Raw genomic sequence first — 23100 nt, forward strand, 5'->3', positions numbered from 1 at the left:
GGAACATCTCCCTTATGAGGAGAGGCTGAGGGAGCTGGGTCTCTTTAGCTTGGAGAAGAGGAGACTGAGGGGTGACCTCATTAATGTTTATAAATATGTAAAGGGCAAGTGTCAAGAGGATGGAGCCAGGCTCTTCTCAGTGACATCCATTGACAGGACAAGGGGCAATGGGTGCAAGCTGGAACACAGGAGGTTCCACTTAAATTTGAGGAAAAACTTCTTTACGGTGAGGGTGACCGAACACTGGAACAGGCTGCCCAGAGAGGTTGTGGAGTCTCCTTCTCTGGAGACATTCAAAACCCGCCTGGACGCGTTCCTGTGTGATATGGTCTAGGCAATCCTGCCCCGGCAGGGGGATTGGACTAGATGATCTTTCGAGGTCCCTTCCAAACCCTAACATTCTGTGATTCTGTGATTCTGTGATATAACAGCTTTTCAAAGCAGTTTCTGTATGTCCAGTTTGATAAACAAGGTTATTACCATTTGTGAGCAAATACCCTTATGAATCATCACATTATAGTGAGACTCCACATACCCATGAGATCTTCTCATAGAAGCAAGTTTTGTTCTAAGTGTCTACAACTGTATAACGCTTCATAGTCAAAATCACAATTGGCACAGTACAAATTTAAAAATGCCAGCTCCAGGGACCATTAGATTTAGCAGCAAAACTCCCATTGATTTTTATACAGTCTGGATTTGACCCAAAATAAATGAACAATTGCCTAATTCTCAGAAAACCCTTCAGTACTTCCAGAACAAAAATCTTACGCAGTGCTGCTCTATGAAGTACTATACAGACCTTTAATACTAATTAAAATAACATGCTGGTGTGGATCTGAATGCCCTTATGTACATAGCTGACTGCCAGAGATCACCAATCAGAGTATGAAATGAATTGTGAAAGGAATAAAAAAGGAGCTCTGTTTTCAGCAGTGGTCAATAAGTGGTTTCCAGGTTTCTATTCCCAAGCACTTATGATTGTAGCGTGTCCTGCTCATGACCACCCTCACATTCAAACTTCTCCAGAACACAAACATCCACAAAGTGAAGTGATCCAGGAACCTCCGAAAGATGAAAAGTCAAAACCTGCTCTCCACAAACTCAGATGTCATTCTTTGATTCCAAATATCCAAATCCTAAACATCTAGCACCTTATAGGTAATTTTTTCCAGAGTCTTCAAATTCTTCACCAACGAAGAAGACATTGATTTTTTTTTTAAATATAGGTTCAGATCTTTCTTTCAGTAAAAGAGTTGCTTGTCACGCATTTTACTCCTTAGTGAATACAGCAACTAACTTTTAGTGAGAGGCAAACATTTCATCAGGTTGATGCATATGGATCCCTATGTGTATGCTCATAATTTTTCTTACAAATTTGTTCAGTCTGTGCCTAGAAAGGTCTGTATTGACAATGTTACAATAATTTATATTTTTGGCACTCAGATCTGAGATTGATATAACACTGAGACAATTCAGAAAGCAAACTCAGTATGTAAACATACTGGGTCTGGCTGGGATGGGGTTGACTTTCTCCACAGCAGCCTGTATGGTGCCAAGCTTTGCATTTGAGACCGAAACGGTGTTGGCAGCACACCCGTGTTTTGGCTGTTGCTGGACAATGCTCACACAGAGTCAAGGCTCTCTCTCTTTCACACTCTGCCCCCCACCAAGAAGTAGACCGGGGTGGACAGGAGGCTGGGAAGTGACACAGCCAGGACAGTCAACCCAAACTGGCCAAAGGGATACTTGATTCCGTATGATGTCATGCTCAGTAATAAAAGCTGAGGGAAAGGAGAAGGAAGTGGGGCAGGTTTTATGGTGTTTGTCTTCTCAAGTAACTGTTACACATGACGAAGCCCTGCTCTCCAGGGAGAAGCTAAACATCTGCCTGCCCATGAGAAGTGGTGAGTGAATTCCTCTTTTTGCTTTGCTTCCATGCGCAGCTTTTGCTGTTGCTATTAAGCTGTCATTTTCTCAATCCACAAGTCTACTCACCTTCCTTCTGCTTTCTGCCATGCCACAGGAGAGGGGAGTGAGTGAGCAGCTGTGTGGGCTTTCAGCTGTTAGCCAAGGCTGGCCCACCATGGTAAATGAGCGAGTGCTTATTGAGGTGGGATTCAACACAGGAAACCAAACTATCTCTTTTTCATCTGCTCTTGTTCTCAGCTAAATAAGAGAAAAGTAAAAATTTTGTTGGCCCTGACACTCACCTACTTTGAAGGCCTGCCAACTAGCAGCTTAGAGGTGCTCCTGAGAAGCTACTGCTGAAAAGTGTTCTGGGTGCAATGTCATTTGGTGGCAATGTTTTTCGTTTTCAAGCTTCTTTCTCTCTCAACCACTCTACACCAGTTTTCCAAGACTTCTAAGGAAATTCATGAGCTGAGCTTAATATATCAACGTGTAGTCATTTCTTTGGTGTGATTGATATGTGTTTTGTGCAGTGTGGTTTTTTTTTTATTTATGTGACAGGGGGCCAGAGTACTGAATGAGCATGTTAGCACCAACTTTTGAAAATTCAGTATTTGCCTCCTTATGGTATCGCAGCTGCAGGTGTGGAGGCCAGGCTGGGAAGCACGGCCTTTTAAGCTTTCCCTAAAAGCAGACTCCAAATGAAAAGCAGAATTCCCAGCTCAGGTGTCCGCGCTTGATCCCAGCTCCTTTCCTGAGCAGCTTGCTAGAAGTGCAGATCATCCGAGCCGCAGCTCGCTGCACAGATCAGGGGGAGCTGACTACCTGTGAGATAAAGGCTGGCCAGCCAGCTCCAGGGTATGAAAGCAAAGCACTTTCGAAATAGCCAGCCCAGAGCCCTGAGATTGCTGGTGGTTTTTCAAGCCATTATCACCACGCCGTGTGAAGCCAACCTCCAAGCCAACTTTTTCACTTTGTTACAGTGACACCTGGTGTTGTAAGCGAGCTTTTTCGAGAGAGAAACTTCAGGACATCAGTTAAAAGCCATGCCAGAAAGGCTTGCATTTTTGCCTAGCCATTCGCCATACATCACTGGCAAGTAAATGTGCCAAATTATGAACACAAGGGTTTTTTTCATCACTGTTTTCTTTGTTCCACATTTACTAAGTGAAAAAAAGAGCTAACTCCTTTTTTTTTTTTTTTTTAGATTCTTATTCTACGAGAGGTCATACCTCTCATTTGTACTTAGTGTGTAGAAGTCACATGGTGGGCAGCAAAATCAAATGGGTAAGGCATCAAGGTAGGATGCAAGAGTTCGGGGTTCTGCTGTTAGTCTCTTGCTGACCTTGTAGCTCCTGTAACCTCATGCATCTACTCTGACTGATTTATGCAGTATATTCCAAAACAGCAGCTGTCACACAGATTTGCGGCCCTTATCTATAATGGACTACCAAAGCCCTCCTGTAAATAAAAACGCACACATAAAAAAAAAAACCCAAACCTCAGTCAAAATAAGTGAAACATGGAGCCCAGTGGACTATCCTGATGTTAAATCAGTTAGGGAAGATATATTTAACAACCAATATAGTTTACTCAAGATCAGCAAATCAAGCTCCCTTGTAACATTACTTAACTTTAGGAAGAGGCAAAATAGTCCCAGCTGCAGAACAACATGGTTCAGTGGTGGTGGTGTTAAAGCAGTAGCTTTGTGCAGAACAGAGCTACACTCAATAGTGTAGCTAATAGTGAACATAGCTTTAACATAAAAAAAAAAAAAAAGTAATTAAAAAGCCCATCAAATTACAGAGGTAAAGTAGTGATAACTCTGTATTTTGTCACTGTCAGCTTCGGTTCCAGGAGCGGGATTCTTAGCCTGAATTATGCTCTTTATGTAACTTCCATTTAGGCCCCAGGAGAACAAGTACATTACAGAATAGTTACTGTCCATTACAAAGTTTCATTTAAGTTGTTTTCATTTTCACCTAAAATGAAAACAACTCAAACAGCAACAAGGTATTTCATTCCTTGGAGCCTGCTTGCAAATCTCATTTAACATGCTAGGGGGCAATAAACACTAACTTGTTGTCAGGCTAATTATGGTAAAGCTGCAGGTTTATTATTTGGATTAATTTCCATGCACATTGCAGTGGCAGCTGAAGATGGTGAAGGTGAAGAGAGGCAGTTGCAGGCTGTGTAAATCTCTGTATTTCCTTATTCACAAGCTCGGTGCTGTGTTTATTTTGGTTAGAAGCTTTTTCTTCTCCCTCCCCTGCCCCACCCCCCACCCCCAAATAGCATTTTGGACAGACCTGGCTTTGGCACCCTGCCTGACTCCCTCAGATATTTGGCAGAGACCCTTCTCTCCATGTAAGGACTAGAAGCATATACATTACCCTTCCTTTTGAGCCACACACTGTGTTCTCATTAATGGCAAGCAAAAAATCTCTGCTTAGTGGGGGAACAATACACACTTTCAATTCCAGCCTCTGTAGTAGAGAGAGGTCTGGATTGCCACACGCTTGGAGTGGCAGGGGACAAGAATGCCCAATGGGACACATTTCTGAAGTGCGCTGGGTGAGTGCTACTGTCTTTGTTTTGTTACAGCCAGTTGGCTGATAATGTGATTTTTTGAAGTAACGTAGACAGCCATCATCTTTGGTCTCCATAGACCTTAGAAGTTCAGCCATGAGGACGTGAAAGGAGCAACTAGTTGAATGTGGTGATCCGAAAGGTAATTCTTTCTTGATGCAGGGAGATCATAATGTCAGTACTACTTATACCCAAATGCAACCCAAGCTAATACAAAAACTGGAAAGAGTATAAAAATTTCTGCCAAAACACCATAAAAACAATAGCTCTGAAGTTCCGGTCACTGCATAGTTTTGAGATGGTTTAACCCTTCATGTAATACTTTCCTAAAATAGCAAGATTTTGGCATAACAGCATCAGTCTTGCTAGACATTTATGTCAAATTCCTTATGGTCTTTTCAGAGCATAGGATTACAGTTTTATAACATAAAGAATATATTATGTCTTTCCTCCAAACAATGCAGGTACAAGCTTGTTCCATTCTGGGAGATTCCATCACTAACTAAGAAAGACTGAGCCACTACTGAAGAGTTATTATCCTTTGAGCATAAGGTATTAGCCAGTCCCAGAGAAAGACTTTTTAAATCTTTGTCATGTAAGCAACAGTAAATCTGCTGTTCCTAAAAGAATAGATGTAGTCTGATTTTATGGGGGTTTATTTTTCCTTGGAAAATGGAAGGTTTGGGGTTATTCTGCATTTCTCTACTGTAACAAAATAATATTATAGGGCCCTTTTATCCTTTTCCCCGAAACCTGTGGCTTCACTTCATTTCATGTACATCTCACAAACTTTACTACTTCAAAGCAAGGAGTTTGATTTATGGTTCTGGAATCAACTCTGTTGCTGCTACCAGGAATAGCCCAAATTTCAAGTGACTGCTGCCATTCAAGAACATGCATAATCCATATTTTTTTTTTGTACAAAAACATGGTCTTCTGTGTTGCAGTTTTAAGAAAAATATTAAAATATTTGGTACTGCTTTCAAAGCACTTTTAGTTCCAAGACTACACCAGACCGTTTTAACTTGTGTTTCTAAAGCTATATCAAAGGCAAATGAAAGCACACATGTTACACACAGCTGAAATTCAGGTCCAGTCTTAACGTGTTGGATGTGGTCTTCAAACCCCGTTTTCAGATTCTCAAATTCAAGCTTCTTATTGATGACTGAATTATAAGTCCTATCCCTATTATTACAAATAATTGTTTTCTCACTGACTTCACTAGGAAAAAAAGAGAACTCCCGTGTCATTTCATCTTAACTATTTTAGAGGCTCCAACAGGAAAATCTACTACCTGAAATATGCCAAATATTTCATTTCTGGTTTGTTACAGGTGATTTGTCTGAGAACGTGTTATCAATCCCTAGGCAGATCTACCTCACACCGAATACTAGTGTATTTTCAACTGTTTTGAGGTTTAGGAATCCTACTTTACACACTCACTGTATGTGATGAGAGCATGTAGGCAGAGCACATACTTTCATTTTCATATAGCTTTTAACATCTTTCAGATAAAAGGTAGGCAGAAGAATGAAGTGAAACAGATGCTGAGTGTGTGCCTGACCAGTTCCCTGAACATCTGATTATTACAAATGTCTCTTCATGCTACTTACAAACCTTTCCTCCTTAACTCTGTAAATCAGCCTGATGCTTTCTATAAGCAGAAGTAGTTTTGCATTTTCTACCAGCATCCGTTTATTTGTGAGAACTCCTGAACAAAGAAAACACATGTAATTGTAGTGCTAGAGGGTTACAAGGTGGCTCACATTTGATTGCCTATGTTTTCCTCTATTTTCCTTGCTAATGCTATGATTTGCATCTCAGCATCCAAGTACATGCCCATTATAGGGAGAAAACAAGCCATTCTTTTCCTAATTAACCATTAGTTCTATAAACCTTCAGAGGCCGATATTATTTCAGTACTTTAGAGGAATACAGATTAATCAGTAGCCAAGACAAGAACAGAAGAGCCCAGCCCATGCAAAACTAGTAAGTAAATCATTGGGGACTGCTTTTTGTATCGCCTGATACTTCAAAACATTTAATGATAGGATGTCTCAGAGACGCCTGTGAACTTTGACAGAAAAGATTGTTAAGGAATTATGCTAGGAGGCAGCACTGTGTCCATACTGGACTCTCCTCATACCGCAATGAATCCAGATTGTCCTAAGAAATCTTTACATGTGGGAATTTGTTTTTCCGGAAACCTGTACAAGTCAACAATGACAAGTTCTGACAGCTCAAGCCTATGATAAGCATTTCCCCTTGTGAAGTGAGAATCATCATGCATGCCTACCGACAGTCCATTACCTAATTAATTACTGTCAGTCTTGAATCACACTAGATGAGAATTGGTAACACTCCTAAGGACAATCAGTTAACAGGAATTCAACTGTGTCAGCAGCATCACTGCACCTCCTTTATTCTTCAGATGACTAACTATTAACATCTATCATTTTCATCTTCAGCAATGTATTTGGTAAGGACCCACAAGGTCCAGTTTAATTCCTGAAACCCTCAATCAGTCATCCCAGGTAGGACATTTAAACTGCAACTCAATATCCTGCAGGCATGGTGGTGTTATCATTTCACCTCTTTTGAAGTTTACAAACACAAACTCTTTATTCTTTGTGAAAGAAGAGGTAGAAACCTTTCAAAACCTCAATTAAAAACTCTAAGTATCCAACTACCCTAAAGATTTTCTCAGAAATCTCTTTGATGACTTTTGATCTCCTTCCTTTTTTTTATTTTCTCATCTATATATGATTTTTACTGAAGATCAGGGTTTAAAGGGGTTCTGTCCCTGCTAATCCTCTGTTCAACAAGTTCTTCACAAATAACCTCCCTTGAAATTCAGAACTATTACTTAAAAGTGTTAGAAAAATAATATCTTACTGTAATTCCAAATATGTTCTAACTTCAGTCAAAATTAAACAAGAAAAATAAAATTGTTCCTTTTATTCCTGTTACAGGTGTCTTTGGTAAAGTACAAACTCCTTTTTCCTATAATAGCAAATGTGCCCAGACTCTGGTACCAGTTTTGCAAGCCGACTCACAAGCACCATCGTACATGGTTTTAGTCGCAGCAATCATTTCCAGCAGCCTATGTTTTAATCACAGTTACGATCAAAGACAGAACACTTGCCAGAATCAAAAGCTGTCTTCAGAGACAGGCTGATGTTAATCCAGCCAGCCACCACAGCAGCTATGCTCACTCACAGAGAAGTTTCATCAACTGTACTATCAATCTAAACTCCAAATAGAGCAATAGCTGTAAGACAAGAAGACACTAGCTTCAGAGGGCTTTCCCTAAGGTTTGTGCTTTGTTGCTACACATTGCTGATCTGCATGGCACTGCTCTTCCCCAGTACTGACAGGTTGTTACCACTTTGAGAAGAGAGCCCTTCCCCTTATTTCCTCATTATACAGCTCCTGCCAGTTCCATGACACGTTTTCCTATTGTTTCAGGATTTCCTCTCACCTTTGGGCAAAGGGCTAGGCCATTACCTAATTTTTCCAAGTGGAAGAACATTTCCCATACATATGTCACTTTCAAAAGCCAAGTTCACTTTTGATGACGCTCATGGTTTCCCCTGCAGAGAGACCCTTTCTGAAGCCACCTCAAGATTACCTATTAAGTCCCCTCTATCACCCCGCCCGGTCATCTGCAGTGTGTGTGGGGGATATTCCTTGTTCATTCTGTCTTTATTGATGTCAACTGGCAGGACAACAGGTGATGTCACACTAAGTCAGATGTCACTGTTGTCCTGTTGGGCGGATTTATCTGTCAATGCAACATGACCTTCAGACCAATTTCCAGTCACTTCTAAACACCCTAGACAACCTCCTTTTCTGCCACTAAGCACCTCTTGGTTCTTTGCAGCTTCGCTGACTCTTCCAAGACAAACCATGCTCTTCTTGTTTTTTATTATTTTGTTGAAGTTAAGTGAAAGAACCAGTATGTTTAATGAAAAAACTAGTGGTTTAGCTTACAAACATGTTTATAGGGTGGGTGGAGAAAGAAGATGGGTTGTTTGGGTCATCAGTCCTAGTCCTTTATGACTGCAAACAACTATGTAATAAACAACGCAAAAGGAAACAGAGTATCACCTGAACAGTTAGTAAACTTTAGACTTTGTTGCAGTGAAAAGCCACAGAAGTCACTATGCATCATGGGAACAGAGAAGACCAGCAGAACGTTTTTCAACAGTTTACTGCTAGTGGTTATCACAAAATACTTAGCAAAAATCTACCTATGCAAAAGATCTACATGGGACAGAAAAATTAAAATAATCTCAGGAAATCAAATTCTTCAACAGCAGAAGGGCAGCACAGAGTCCTTAGAGATCATTACAAAAGCATGATTTAGATATTAATATACAATCTTACAAATAGTTTAGAAAAGGTAAAAGGGTGTTTCAATGTACAACACTAAAGTGAAAGACAAATCTAAATCGATAAAATAGTAAAAAAAAAAAGCTTATTCTTAAGGCCTTATGTGTAGTGACAAACACCTACACAGTTAAGAAAAAAAAGAGTAAGACCTCACTGTTCCATGACTGATTACAAGAATTTTGCTGTTGTCTGTTATTGTCAATACTAAATAATAGAGTTGCCATTTAAATCAGAACAGTTTCTAGGCTATTGACTGCTGAATGTCTTAGTACTCCACATCTTGGTAACTAGATTTTCTTTAAAGTTAAGGTCAACTACAGCAGCCACAGGGTGGCTATCCCTATCCAAAGGATAAAGTTACAGTTATGTTCCCCCATTCCAGGGGGAAATAATCCCAGAGCTGGAGTCCCTTACAATTCATTTGAAGAAGGTAGTTTGGGAATCAAATTTTTCTGTGCCCACTACTGCACCTGAGGCAGAACACCGAAGCAGATGTGTAGCTGTTATGCAGTTAGTAAAGATGGCATAGTATATTGTCACAGGTTAAATCATTTAATTACTAGGAAGTACTTGTTCAGCTTTATTTATAGAGGCAGCAGACAATACAGAAGAAATCAAGCCATCCCAAATCCCATAAAAGATAGGTACTGCAAATTCAGTTAAGTTCTTCCTAGAGCTTAATCTACATTGAAATAACCCCTAGAAAGAAGTGAAAATGAGGAAGAGGGTAACTATATAAGCATCGCTACGCTACACAAGTGTTTTCATATCAGAGCAAACTACATTAGATCTGCAGTCAAAGCAAAAGAAAATGTGAGACTTGTAACGAGACATTCTAAAAAGTCTTCAGTTTTTTTCGTTTCAAAGCATTGGTAGTAACAAGGTCACAAATTTGTAATGCATACTTACATATGGTAAATAAGTATTAACTGCTCATGACTTGTACTGGTGATAGCATTTAGGCCCTCTCTTTATGCACAGAAATGACAGGCATAAGGGTAACGACCACTTGGTATTTTGACCCTGTTTGGAAACTCATTGACAGAAGTCACAAGTGGTTCTTTCAGCAAACTATTACAGCTGTTTTAGCTCTTCCTTGTAATGACAAGATTCCATATTTATTCTAGACTTTCATGTAGCTTTCCAAGTGGCTATACGACAGTTGCATAATATTGAATTTAGAACAATTACACAAAGAGGCTTTATTCCAGAGAAACAGGAAGTGTTACACGTATGCAAGAAACAACTATGCTTAAAGATTCGGTTTCTGAATCTTTGTACAAGAAATTCTGCTCTTTATACAAAAAAAATATTTATTTATACAAAACTTCCAACAAGTGTCATAATACACAGTGCCAACATTTACGTGCAAGGACCTTAAATGTCAAATCAGGTTTTCAGAGCAGTTTAAGGCAAACATTGGTTTACCAGTTTATATAAACTCAACCTTTTAGATCTCTGTCCTTTCAAAATTCATACTTTTAAATTGTTCTTCAAGCACATCAGAATCTTCATCACTGTCTGTACTACTGAAGTTTGTATCAAAATCCAGCTCATCCTCCAATCCATGGCTCTCTTGGCCATTTTTAGTAGTCACACTCTCAGCTCTGTCTTGTCCTTTATCAATCCTGCAGAAAGCAAGAGGATGTTATCACCACCCACTTCTGGAATTTACTTTCCTTTTAAACAAGAATGGGATGGAGGGCAGAATATTCTACTGGGGATGGAAGGGGGCAGGAGGTGGGGAGGAGGAGGAGAGGGACAATAACCTAAAGTTACTTTCACATTGAATAGGAAAGATACAAAAGACAGTAAAGGAAAAAGAGCCTGTGAAGAAAAAAAACATATATATGAACAGTTTGACCAACTAAGCAACTGCTGGCCAGTTGTCACAAACTAGTAAATTAATACAGGATGCTCAATAAAGAAAGAACTCTAGTAAAAGAATAAAAAAAACAAAAGCCTGCTAAATACATTGCAGTAACTGTGCTCAATACCAGCCCTTGTTTAGTTTTTCTGTTCACTAGTAACTGAATCATCAAATGACAGACAAAATGCAAACAGTAATTTGGCTTATACGTATTTTATGGTGCTCTATACTGAAATCCATTTTGAAGTGCTTTGTTCCTAAGGAAGATATGCAATTTACTCTTTGGTATTAAAATAAAGTGTCTTATTCAAGTAAGACTTTTTTGGCCCAGCCCCACTAACATCAATACGCATTTCACCCCTAATTTCAGTAGAAGAAAGTGAGGGTAATGACTCCTACTGATTCCTGTCAGGATTATTCAGAATATGGCATAAAGTACAACAGCTTCTGGGCAGTTTCCAAACAAGCCTTATTAAAAGGGAAAGAAACAGTGCAGTACTGAAACTATGTAACCTATGAGCTACTTACGGAATTACTATTTCTTCTTCTTTTCCACATTTAGCACAAACTTCTAGTTTACCAGCACATGGTCGACAAATAATATGGTAAGGATCTTTTACACTCTTCTGGAGGCACTTCACACTGTGAGGAGAAAGAAAACACGATTTAAAAAATAATTGTGGACACTTACTAAACATTCTGTGTTCAAAGACAATACAGACACACTCTTCAAAAGAGGAACATGTTACAGGCCAGTTTCATATGAAACAACTGGTGTTTTAACAAGCAGCACTATCAAAATCATCGCCTGTCTTCCCTCTCCTTCAACTTTTTCAGGAAGAATTATTAAAATAAGAACTGAAGAAGAAACATAAAATAAAGAATTTTTATATTTAAAGTGACAAAAGAAACCTTTCCATTCACTTCAGTAGGTAGTTTTATTTTAAAAGCTACATAACTTCTTCTGCTTTAATGATAAAAGAAAATAAGAATATGGTTTAAAAAGGTGCATGCATTTTACAAATAAAAAGCTTTCAATTCGAGCACTTCAATGTCTTCCTCTTGAACTTCTCAGAGTATAAACAAAGCCAGTGCTGGACTCTGCTTTCTATAAGCACAAGCCTGCACCGAACTGTATTCTGAACAAACCCAACCTAATTATGTAGAGGTTTTTGGCTATTCTTTTTCAAGATATGGTAAAACTCTGTAGATTAAGCCATTTCTAAAATGCTGTGACTTAACATTCAGCTGACATTCTAAAGCCTTGTATTTTTGAGGATCAGAACCTGGAACTATATATCCATGTAACGCAGCTGCCCTAAAAGTGACTCTTTCTTGGTTCCTCAGGCACTCAAAAGTCTGTCAGGAAAGCATACGGAACTGTTAGCATACAGTTCTCAACAGTGGGTTTGCAGACTTGGCTAAAACAGGCTGAAGAAAAATGTCAGGTGGTTTTGCATGCCTTATAAGGACAGATGCACTGATTAGCATCTAGTGAAACAGAATTTTTACTTGCTTTCTCAAATCCCATTCTTAAGCACTATCGCCTTCTCCCTGCTATCTTCATCTCAGCTCTGCTGAGCTTTCATTGAGATGCGCAAATCCAATTCCTTAAGAAACTGTAAAATCATACGAATTGCTGTAGGACACATTTGACAAAAGCAAAGTCTGAACTGCCTAGTGTTTCTGTTCTTCCCTTTCCCCAAGGAAAAACCTACAGTTAGATGTCACTGGAAATACTTAGTTTAACTTGGGTTTTTTTTCTGTGTTCAGTTGCATTAGTATTAAGAAAACGTCTACAGCTCTTCCCAGCCATGTCACACCAAACAGGGGTACTATCAACGCACAGTGGATAGACTTTTTTTTAAAATAGTTTTATTTGCAATAATTAAATACTTGAAATATAAGTAAGGATAACTTGTGGTTGTACTAACAATCATAATTTTGAAGATGTTAAAAAACTAAAAATAAGACGAAGTACAGAGAAGTCTTTCATTCCCATAGTCTTACATGAAGAATTTATTTTTTCCCATATAGTCACATTTTTATGTCTATAATGTATTTAATTCACCTAGAAGCTTCACCCATTGAAAATCTTCAGTCTTGTCTCTTCAGTACAGCAGCCCACTCAGCCATTGTACTGCTGTAGGCTGGGCTAGAAACCATCACCTGTAGAGCTAGAATGGTCTGCAGCCCAATTTACTTGCTCAAAAATATGATGGAAAACATCACATATTCTGTCATAAAGAGCTGTCCCACAATGCTACTTTTTCTATCTCCAGTGCTACTCTGATTTATATGCTTTTTTGCCTGCTTTTTTTTCCTTTGGGGGTAGGCAGAGAAGAGGCAAAAGAACAGATCCACCACCACATGATTTATTACTGCTCACTACTTGTAAACAGGATGCACATAGTCATTTGAGAAAGAATCAAAAAAGACAAATTTCATCCGTGGTGAACAAAACCCAGAATGTTTACTTTGAGAACCAATAAGACTTCTACGTAACCAAAATATTTTTTTTACGTGAAAGGGTGAAACTGTTTACTAAAACCAAAATATTTGTTGCATATGGTTTCATATTAAAAAGTAAAACTTCTCACAATTGGGGGATATAGTATGAACAAACATTCCTTCCTTTTTAACGTACTGAAAATCAAAATAAAATACACCGTCATTCAGGGAACTGCATGCATACATTTACAGAACCTCTTCAAGAAGTTCATAAGTATTTCAGAAGTATGTAACTGAGAACAACAAACAAAAGCAGAGCGAACTACTGTGACAAAGCTGCCTATATATCATACACCACAGCCCAGCTGTAGTCTCTTTGAGTTCGGTGTTTCATTTTTGAAACACTGTCTGTGTCTGCAGCCACAGAGGTAAGGACCTCTGCAGCTGAGCAAGTAAGAAGGAAGCAGAGAGTATCCACCTCAGAAAATTAACCTATTACAAACCTATAAATTATTTTAAGATATTTATCATCTTTGTTATGCACTTATCCCAAAACACCTAATAGAGAACTGTATGCAAACAATGCTAAACATTTAATATTTAGGATTATAGTTTCATATACAATAAGAGAGAACATGCTAAGAGGTAATGAAATGCATGTATTGCAAACACTTTGTAGGAATTGAGGCCTCAGTAATACAGAGAACAATGTTGCTGATGAGTTTTGATATGACATAAAATTGAAGCCTTCCTCTCCTCATTTCTCTACTAGAAAGTCTTTGTGAACTACAAAAGTTAAGAGATGTGCAGACTCCTCTAGCACTGACTTGCAACGAGGCCTTGGAAAACTGTGTTACAACTGGTTAAGGTTTGACTTTTTGTTCAGGAGGACACACTGGTAGTTTCGGAAACTTGCAGGTCCACAGTTCAAGCGTTTTAACAGTGAAGAGGGAAGCAGTTACTTTTCCACCTGTGTTTTCTTTTTAAAAGTTTAAGATAAAAGATTAATGAATTAGAAAATTAACATTGCGTATAAATTGTCATTGCAGGCTCCAAATTTGAAGAACGTCATACAGTAGCAGCTACTACTTGTGAGTTTCCAAGACCAGAATATTTTCAAAAAAGTTCACAAACTATGCTATCAGTGATTAACACAAAATGTCTTAACTCACCATTTTTTAGGTTTCGATAGTAGTTTGTACTTGCTGAATTTTACCCGCCACTCCAAGATGCCTTTGCAATGCTGACACACTCCATCATGAAGCTTAGCATTTATTTTCTGAATAAATAAAAATTAAAATAAGAATACATTGAAGATTTCCTACTTTTATCAGTATAATCTTGCTTAGAAAGCATTTCCACCCATCATGTGATTAATACAGTATTTAGAAAGATGTTTATTTGATATTAACATGAGCACTTCATATACATTTACTGCTAGTAATTTTCTGCAGTAGAAAAAGTGCTAAGGTAGTCTTTTACCTCGAGGTAGTCTTCGTTATTATTATCATAATGTTAATATTGTTAATAGTAGTACTTATTTATGTTATTAATTTCTGATAACAGATTACCATAGATATTTTATTATTTTTTCATCTCTAGAGATTTTACAAAACAGATTTAAGTAGAAATGAGCCCTGAAATGTGCAGTTTTTATCCAAAGACAACCCACAAGACTTAACATTTAACTTATTATTGCTCAAGCTACCACTATACTTTAATAGTCTCAAGATTTTTTCTCAGATAACAATAAAGTAGAATCCACACATTATTTGCAGTCAAATCATTCAATGTCTCTTTCATCATAAACTGCCTTTATGAAAAAGTAGTACATACTTGCTCTCAAGCATCTAAGATAAGATCCTCAAAATGCTCATTTAAACTACAGTATATTTTGAAGACAATACAGTTTACCTTAAGATCTTCTACAATATTTTGTGCTTAGTTTGCTCAGGAATACAAAATGTCAACTGACTAGTGCTATATGCATAAGAGAAGTTATTCTGAGAGGGGAATTTGTACCAAACCACACTGTTACCTTAAATAACAAGCAACATATACTTGTCCGTTCAACGTACTTCTATTTCTTCTCTGTCTAAAAATGCCAGCAGTAACTTTATCTATCATACAGTTGTGTGTATTCATTCAGAACTTTAAAAATAGAAATTTCGCAATTTAAAAAAATGCAGACAGCCAAAAAAATTCTATTGTGCCTTTCGGAAGACAGCTTAGAAATGGCTATCACACCAAAATTACATTATTAATACGGTCTAAAACACATCTATTTCTTAGAATACCTAAAAGTTCACTGGAACAGCTTCTGCATTGATTGGGATTAAAGTTTATGTTATTCTTATACAAATAAACAGAAAAGTCACTCTAAGCATACAGTAGCTTCTGAAGTAATTTCCTGTTTTGATGACCCACAAGAGCTTCTTATGACTCCACAAAGTTCTACTTCAATACACTAGAAAAAGAACAAGCCTAGCTTTAAAAGTACAGTATCTTATTCTATTCTGAAAAATGCGCATGGCAGAGGAAATGCTACTTACAAGTGAAACTATACTCTGGGACTTGTTTCCCATTGTTTCCATTTTTACCAAACTTCAACATTCAGCGTGTTTTCCCGTGCTGCGATTAACTGAAGGTGTGGTGCTTTTTGGCTGGTTCAGTTAAAAGACAGTAAACTGTTTTTCCAAATGATCAAATACAGACTTGCCATTTTTTTAAAAAAAAAAGAAAGAAAGAAAAAGGTTTTGTAGAATCCTTGAATACTGAATATAGAAAGCTGTGGTTCTGATGTCAGCCATCCATTATGGATTAAGTTTTTCAAGAAACACAAACATTTGGCTAACGTGGAGACTTTTCAGAGAGAAGAAAATCACTGGTAAGTTCTCAGCAGATATCTGTTAAAGGGCTGGCAATTCAACCTGCTGTCAGCAGTGTGTTTGTTCTTTCAAAATTCATGCTACTTGAAGATAAGCCTTCTTTTCAGTGCTTGACTATCACAAAGTAACGCTCCAAATAGTACGGCCCAAATAAGCTTCTAATAACCTGCAACTTAGCCTGAACGTCCCAGTTCTCACTCTCACACTCCTGATTTGCATTAATTAGTAATGCGGGAGGGGAGAGAGACACATACACTGTAATTTGTATTCCCAGGTGTTCTTTACTGTGATCAACTATTTTTAGTATTGCTAAGGCAGAACCCAATAAACGTCAAAAGAGTGCAATAGTTTAAGCTGAAGACAACTGGTTGTCTTTCCAAAGGGAGTTCACTTCCTTGCTGAAAACTACCTCCTTTCCAATAATACATCCTGACATCACGGCTGGGGACGGGAGCCCTGTTACTAATTGATGCAGTGACAGGCTCAGCAAGGCATAATGCACTTGGAATGCAAGAGGCCATGCTCAGGACTTCATGTGGCATAAACAGTGCAGAAGAACAAAATAGTAACTACTTTCACCTCTCATCTGAAGGAAATCCAAAGTTCGTCAAACAGCCAGCTTACTACAAATTCTCCTAAACATTTGCTATGAAACAAGGAAATATGCATAATTATTATTAATAAAGCTTTATAAAGCTCTTCTCCCTCCCAATATGCTTATCACCTGGCTCCAGAATACACAACGACCATACGGTGATTAATTTCTTTTTTATTTTTGTTTTTTATCAGACGAACTAAGAGGTGGGCCATTCCAAATTCTGAAGATGCCTTTTCATGTTACTCATAGTATAGATCTTGGCATGAAAACACCACCTCATAGCAAAGCCAAGAGACTAGTCATGTGGCATAAAGACTATATTACTGGGACTTCCTCACCTTTGCTTCGAACAACAAGGCCCCGCATCTTATCTGATGTCCTCATCCCAAGGATTAGTCCTCCCTCTATATTAACACATTGTTTCACCTCTGAAAAAGGCCTTTAGAAGAGCTCTAAAGTAAAGTAAAATAAAGTTAATGTAATTCAGTTGCACAGCAACAATCACATTATCCACACAAAGGCAATTAATCTCTATCACAGCTGGTCTGTGTATTTAGATTACTTCTACGCAAGTCACATTTGAACTGTTCCGTTTTCTTGATGTGATCAGCAACACTTCAAATATCCAGTGCAAAGATAAAGAACATTGACCAAAAAGCTGCCTAAGAGTCTCTTCACACCAAATTAGATTGTAGCTATGAAGATCACATTTATGTGTAACTTAAGATCCTGATCCAGGCATAAAGATGCCTGGACCTAGTCACCTGCAGGACCACAATTCTTACACAGCAACTCAAAGAAACCACGTGGTATCTGCTCAGAAGGTAACAATCGGAAGAAAGACGACAGCTTTTAAGTTCTAATTTCCTCCTTCTAACAGGCACATGTACAGCACAGACTCTCCCTCCCCTTCAGCAACTTCCTGTATTTATTACTCAATGTTGGCACTTCAAGTATGGGGTGGTGTAGTTAATCTTTGGCTCAGCACATCTGAGTATGAGAGAGACTACAACTTTAGAATCCTTCTACCAGGCTGTTGATTTAGAAAGTCAATAGAGAATGACAGATTGATGTAAAGCAAGCAGGGAGATTTACAGAGTTTAACCTTGACCTGTGTTTGCCTTCTAAGTTTATTTTACTCAGAAAAAAAGTCTGATATTTAAATGTTACTATTATGAAAACAAGTTGATAATTTACTGTGGTTTTCTACAGTAAATTCAACATTTCCTTTCACCAAAAAAAAAATACCATATCACTTTCAAAAGCAATGCAGACTTGAAGAGGCAGAAAGCTGTCCCTAATTAAAGATTTGGATAAGCTGTTTTTTCAGATTTTTGAAATCACCAAAGAACATGTGAGAGTAAGTTCTCCTAACAAACTGGAAGAGAAATTTTCCTGGTATCTCAGTTCCCAATCAGAATGGGGAAGTTATTACTAAAATCAAAGAAATCCTCTGCTGCTTACTTTTCCTATTAATATTCACTTTTTAATATATTTTGTACATTGTTTAAACTTTCATATATTCATATTTTCTTCCTTTCGCACATTAATAGCTTGCTTTCCTTTAAGGGTACAAAAAAACAACCACCCACACAAAGACCTGAACGAGGTTTGTCAGCTTCGTTATTCCCTTTCAACTTTTCTACCCAGATTTTACACAGCTAGGCAGCTCTCATATGCAAAGAGGCAGCAGTGCTTATGGTCTGAAATGGATTTCTTGGTGTGAGAGCTACTCTGACAGATTCTGTTTCTGTCACAGCAGTTTCTCTATTTTTTCTTTTACACTCATTTCCCTGTTTTAGTCAATAGCTCTTTCCTCTTTTCTTTTGCCATAGCTCCTTCCAAGGACAAGTGCAACTCATCCAGTGCTTACAGTGTGTCTATATATTCTCCAAAGAAATTACAGGTATGCAATACAGACATAGATAAATAGTCTTAACATATACAGTCACAAAGTATTCCATGCGTGTATTATATACACGCTGTCAGGTCAACTGCACTAGCAAAACAGCATCCTCTATATGCTCACATAACCCAATATGAAATAATTTAATAACCTGCCAAAAGCAGTTTAAACACATGCACTTACACCTACTAACTTGGCACACAAAATAATCCCTAGCTTAGGCTAGCATTAAAGCACTCACAAGCAAGGTGTAATGATGGGGTTTCAGAGAAGCCTCACTGTCTGTTTGTAAATTTCTAATTATGTGTGAACCTATGGGTATTTTGATTTACTCTATTGAAAGAAGACTCCTACTACTGAGCACACACAAGTGATCTATTCTGCTGTAAATGAATGCAATGTCAATGCCATCCATAAACTTCCTTGTCAGAAGCATAGGTGATACTGCTTCAATCAGCAAGGCAGAGTGCAGCATTTCTGAGTAACTACACTTCTCAGAAAAACAAAACTCCACAGGATCTCCAGTGCATGACTACAAAGCAGTTAGAGTACGAGTGCAGACTAACAAATGCGAAACTGTGATACCAGACACCAGCTTTTCAGGGTTCTAATACACATTTCACAGGCTGAAAGTCCCCCAAAGAGCTTCACTTGCCCACTTATTGTATCAGTATTACTTTAAATTCAATTTTCCACACAGGTGTTTTCTCATCTCTTTCTAAAGAGAAGCATATTTAAGATCTTAGCCAAAGATTTAAAGTCTTCCTTACATCCATACTGGTTACGTATGGATGGCTATACAGCTAGCAATTAAGGCCCTTTCCTGTTTTATTGCTATGGACTGTAAAACACACGAAGTCAAAAGCTTTCTCTAAGCCCAATTCCAAATGGCCATCTTGGAGATCAAGATGTTTAGGTTTCTTCAGATCAGTGACCATGGATCTGAAAACAAGCAAGTAACCAGCAAGAGAATGTACACACTTGGAAGGACTGAGAGTCAACTCCCATTCTCTTCCCCAAAAAGAACTGGGCACACACCTGCACTCTCTCTCTCCCCCAGCTCCCCATTCCCCTCTGCTTCGAGTTAGGTTAGAGTCCAGAATAGATGTTTTGCTTGCTCTGCTTCTCCCTACATTAAAGGCTATCACTCCAGCCTGAACACATTTTTGAACCCAAAATAACAGGGGTAGCTAGAGAGCAGACTTTAGCCTACCAAGCTACTCTATGTCGCAGCAAGAACAGAAACCAACCAAACTCTGATACTGTTATCTGACAATTCCAGTTGGCTACTGGTTTATCTATATCTCCCCTCTGAGCTTCAAGTCATGATCACTGACTCAGCATTTAAACTCTGTATTCACCTGTTCTGCTCCTACTGTCTTCCCACAGTCTTGAACAGTGTCTCCACTGAAACAAGTTATTTATCCATACAGCCACCTGAAGAAGTAGCTGACAACACCACTATGTTAAAGCTGAGGTACACAGTTAATAACCTCTGAAATTTAGGGAAATGCAGATTATCATCTGCAGGACACTTAATGAGAGGAAAGAAATGGAGAAACAGATCAGTCATTTGGGTGTAAATATGAATCACTTTGTGGTTTAACATCTTATTACAATGGAGTTCTAAATGTCATTGAATGCTATTTGCTTTCATCTCTAGAACTACTCCAGCTTCCATGTTGACTTATGTAATATACTTTACATAAAATGTATATTCATATCACATAATATATATTCCTCAGCTCAGTGCCACAAACAGGTGTTCTGGAACATACTATGTAAAGCAAGCACCCATAAACAAATTCCAAGATTCAATAACTAACAGCACAGTGTGTCTTACCCTGTCCTGGCCCTTCCTTCTTCAGATCGTCCTAGGTTGCAAGCTTTCCCAGCACTGTCGTAGGCAGTTACCCTAATACGGTAGAGAGGCAGTGTACTTTGCTGCAAGGCTGTTTCACCTACACTAGCCTATCCCAGAGTAATACTGTAGTAAAGCTTGATCATTAGAGGAAAGACAGATGAATCTTGCAGCATGCTCTGCAACTAATCAGATCTATGGTCTCGAGGTTAGAAAACGGATGCCAAGGTCAGAGTCAGACAGAAAGCACAAAACCTTTCAAAAAAAGGTTTTGTTCAAAACAACTGGATAATGACTGCCAGGGGGGAAAAGTCAAAAGACTATTGGATCAGTTTCCTCTGCAGATACTGCCTCACTGAGAGACGCAGCAATACCACTGCAAATAACTACCTCAACTCCACCTACACTACAATCTGAAGCTACTGTAGTTAATATTCAACATTGCTAATGCAGTGCACAAATGCAGCAGGATAAAAATGTGAAGCTTAAAACATTCTGCAGCCTTTCAAGAGAGTATTGCACTGGACAGCGTGTAACAGTAGTCTAAAAAAAAAACCTCTGTGTATTTCTCAGCACTAGAATTTGTACATGATGGTTTGCCAAATGAAAAATGCATCCTTTCCCTTTACCATACACTATCTAACCTTGTAATAGGAAGAACTCTCGTCAAGAAGCTTCTTCCCTGCGTCCATGAACTGGCAGGCATGGAGAGAAAAGAAATCATTCACTTGAAACAGAAAGGAAAAAGACACAGTCCCATATCACAGTTAATGCCCACAGTGAATCTTGGCTACATTCAAAAGCTTTTTAAAAAAATGTTATTTATTCAAGTGCATGGTACTGTGTAGCCAGTTCTACGTGATATAAAATATAAAAAAAAAGTAAGAAAAGCAGCCACGTGGGCATTAAAGTGATTACTTCAGTTACAAAACTGGTATGAGAACTCAGTTTCTCTTTAAGACTTTTCTGACAGGCCAGCTCTCTAGGATATTTTTGTGTGTGTATGTGTGAAGAGGCCAGACAGGAAAATACTCTCCTATCAGGGATCATGCAGTGACTCACACAATAAATAACACTGGCGCTGCTTAGAGCCCCAGGAAAGCAGCCTGTTCAACTTGCGGAACCAGCCCTACAACATCTGAAAAAAAAAACAAAAAACCTCAACAACACAAAGCAATCAAAACTCCCTCTTTGGCCATTGCTTTAACTTACTACTTTCCTCCCCTCCTCTCAGCTCTTTTTGACTACCTAGTCAGGTTCAGTTAAAGGGATATTGACATAACAGCAATAGCAACTGATAAACCTCTTCTAGAATGCTCATCTTATGTTTTGTTTTATTCATCTCTTTCAGTTTAGCTTGCAAGACAACACATCCCACTTTCCTATTGTTACTGCTCAGGCGCACTTCCTCTCCGGCACTGCTATTATGTTAACCACAACTACAAGCACAGAGCCTGTTCCAAGAATATATAGTAAACCATTACCTTTTCCTTGCTTAGAAAGAAAAAAAAGACAACAATGGTCTTTTGTAACAATAGTGTGAAAATATCAAACCATGATAATGTGTGTAGCAAAAGCACTGATAAAACAGCTAGAGACATCTTTCTATGTAATTACTCAGAAAAGCCCCTTAAGACTTTCTTAAAGCCTTAAAGCAAATATGAGTCTTTTTAAATTTTCTCAAAGGTATGCAAAGCGAAACTTGATATTTATATGGATGATGGGGGGAATGTTAAAAATAAATTCTCCAAATGTTAAGATGTCTGAAGTAAGACCACATAGTCACAAACTTTGGGAAGACCAAACACCTTTCAAGAAGTCACAGCGGTAACACTGCGGGGAGCGTTTACTTACTGCGCTCACTGCACAATGTAAATGTTTTATTTCAGTCTTCCTCTAAATAATTCTTTGGCTTAACAAGGACCTTTCATGCCATAAATCTGATTCAAGTACCACACAACGTATTTGCTTACGCAACTGCTGAAGACACGGGGCCAGGTGACAGCTGACTGAAATGGCTTGTTACGGATTACTCCCTTAACACCGCAGTAACCTTTTAGACAGACCTGGGCCAAAGGTTTCTCAGCCGCTAAAATGAAGGCATTTCTCGGCTTTCACTCCTGCACGACTTCGTTTGGGACCCTGACGCTCCTCCTGGTCTGCCGGCAGAAGGCCGCACAGGGACAGGCCATCGCTTCAAAGGCCTCTGCGCGCCCAGCGGGCCGCAAAGCCTCCCGGCCACACTGTCGGCACCAAACGCCCCCCAGTCGCTCGCCCCTGCCCCCACCCGCGCCCAGCGGGCAGCGAGCTGCACTGCGCGGCCCGACCGGGTGCTCAGCCGGGATGGGAGGGCAGGGGAGGGCAGTGACGGGGCCGGGCCGGTGCCGCGGCCGCCCCGCCCCGCCGCCTACCTTCCGCCGGGCGCTGGTGTCGTACTTGTCATTGCGGAAAGCGCGCGCGTTCTGGTAGCGCTGGGGCCGCGTGCGCGACACGTTCCCCCTCTCGGAACTCATCCGCCGGGCAACGGCCGCCGCCGGCGACTCCTGCCCCGGAACCGCTCCGCGCCCCTCCCGCGGCCCCGGCCCCGCCGCCTCGCCATTGGCCCGCAGCCTGCGTCAGTATAGCCCCGCC

The 23100-nt window shown here is 39.2% G+C and overlaps 1 protein-coding gene across 2 annotated transcripts; it reads right to left on the reverse strand.

Moving 5' to 3' along the window:
- Positions 1 to 9462: 9462 nt before the first annotated feature.
- On the reverse strand, positions 9463 to 23030 carry CZH9orf85 (chromosome Z C9orf85 homolog). Of its 2 annotated transcripts, XM_068423321.1 has the most exons (6): positions 22881 to 22970; positions 17041 to 17154; positions 15769 to 15930; positions 14389 to 14495; positions 11294 to 11407; positions 9463 to 10523 (listed from the first exon to the last, which is right to left on the reverse strand). In XM_068423321.1, exons 3-6 carry the CDS (start codon positions 15808 to 15810, stop codon positions 10346 to 10348), a joined length of 441 nt encoding a protein of 146 aa, XP_068279422.1. In that variant the 5' UTR covers positions 15811 to 15930; positions 17041 to 17154; positions 22881 to 22970; the 3' UTR covers positions 9463 to 10345. The 2 variants fall into 2 exon arrangements, with proteins under 2 accessions (XP_068279422.1, XP_068279421.1); XM_068423320.1 differs by lacking the exons at positions 15769 to 15930; positions 17041 to 17154 and having other exon boundaries at positions 22881 to 23030.
- Positions 23031 to 23100: the final 70 nt, after the last annotated feature.

The sequence above is a fragment of the Nyctibius grandis genome, chromosome Z (assembly GCF_013368605.1).
Source record: "Nyctibius grandis isolate bNycGra1 chromosome Z, bNycGra1.pri, whole genome shotgun sequence".
In the NCBI taxonomy this organism is placed as follows: Eukaryota; Metazoa; Chordata; class Aves; order Nyctibiiformes; family Nyctibiidae; genus Nyctibius; species Nyctibius grandis.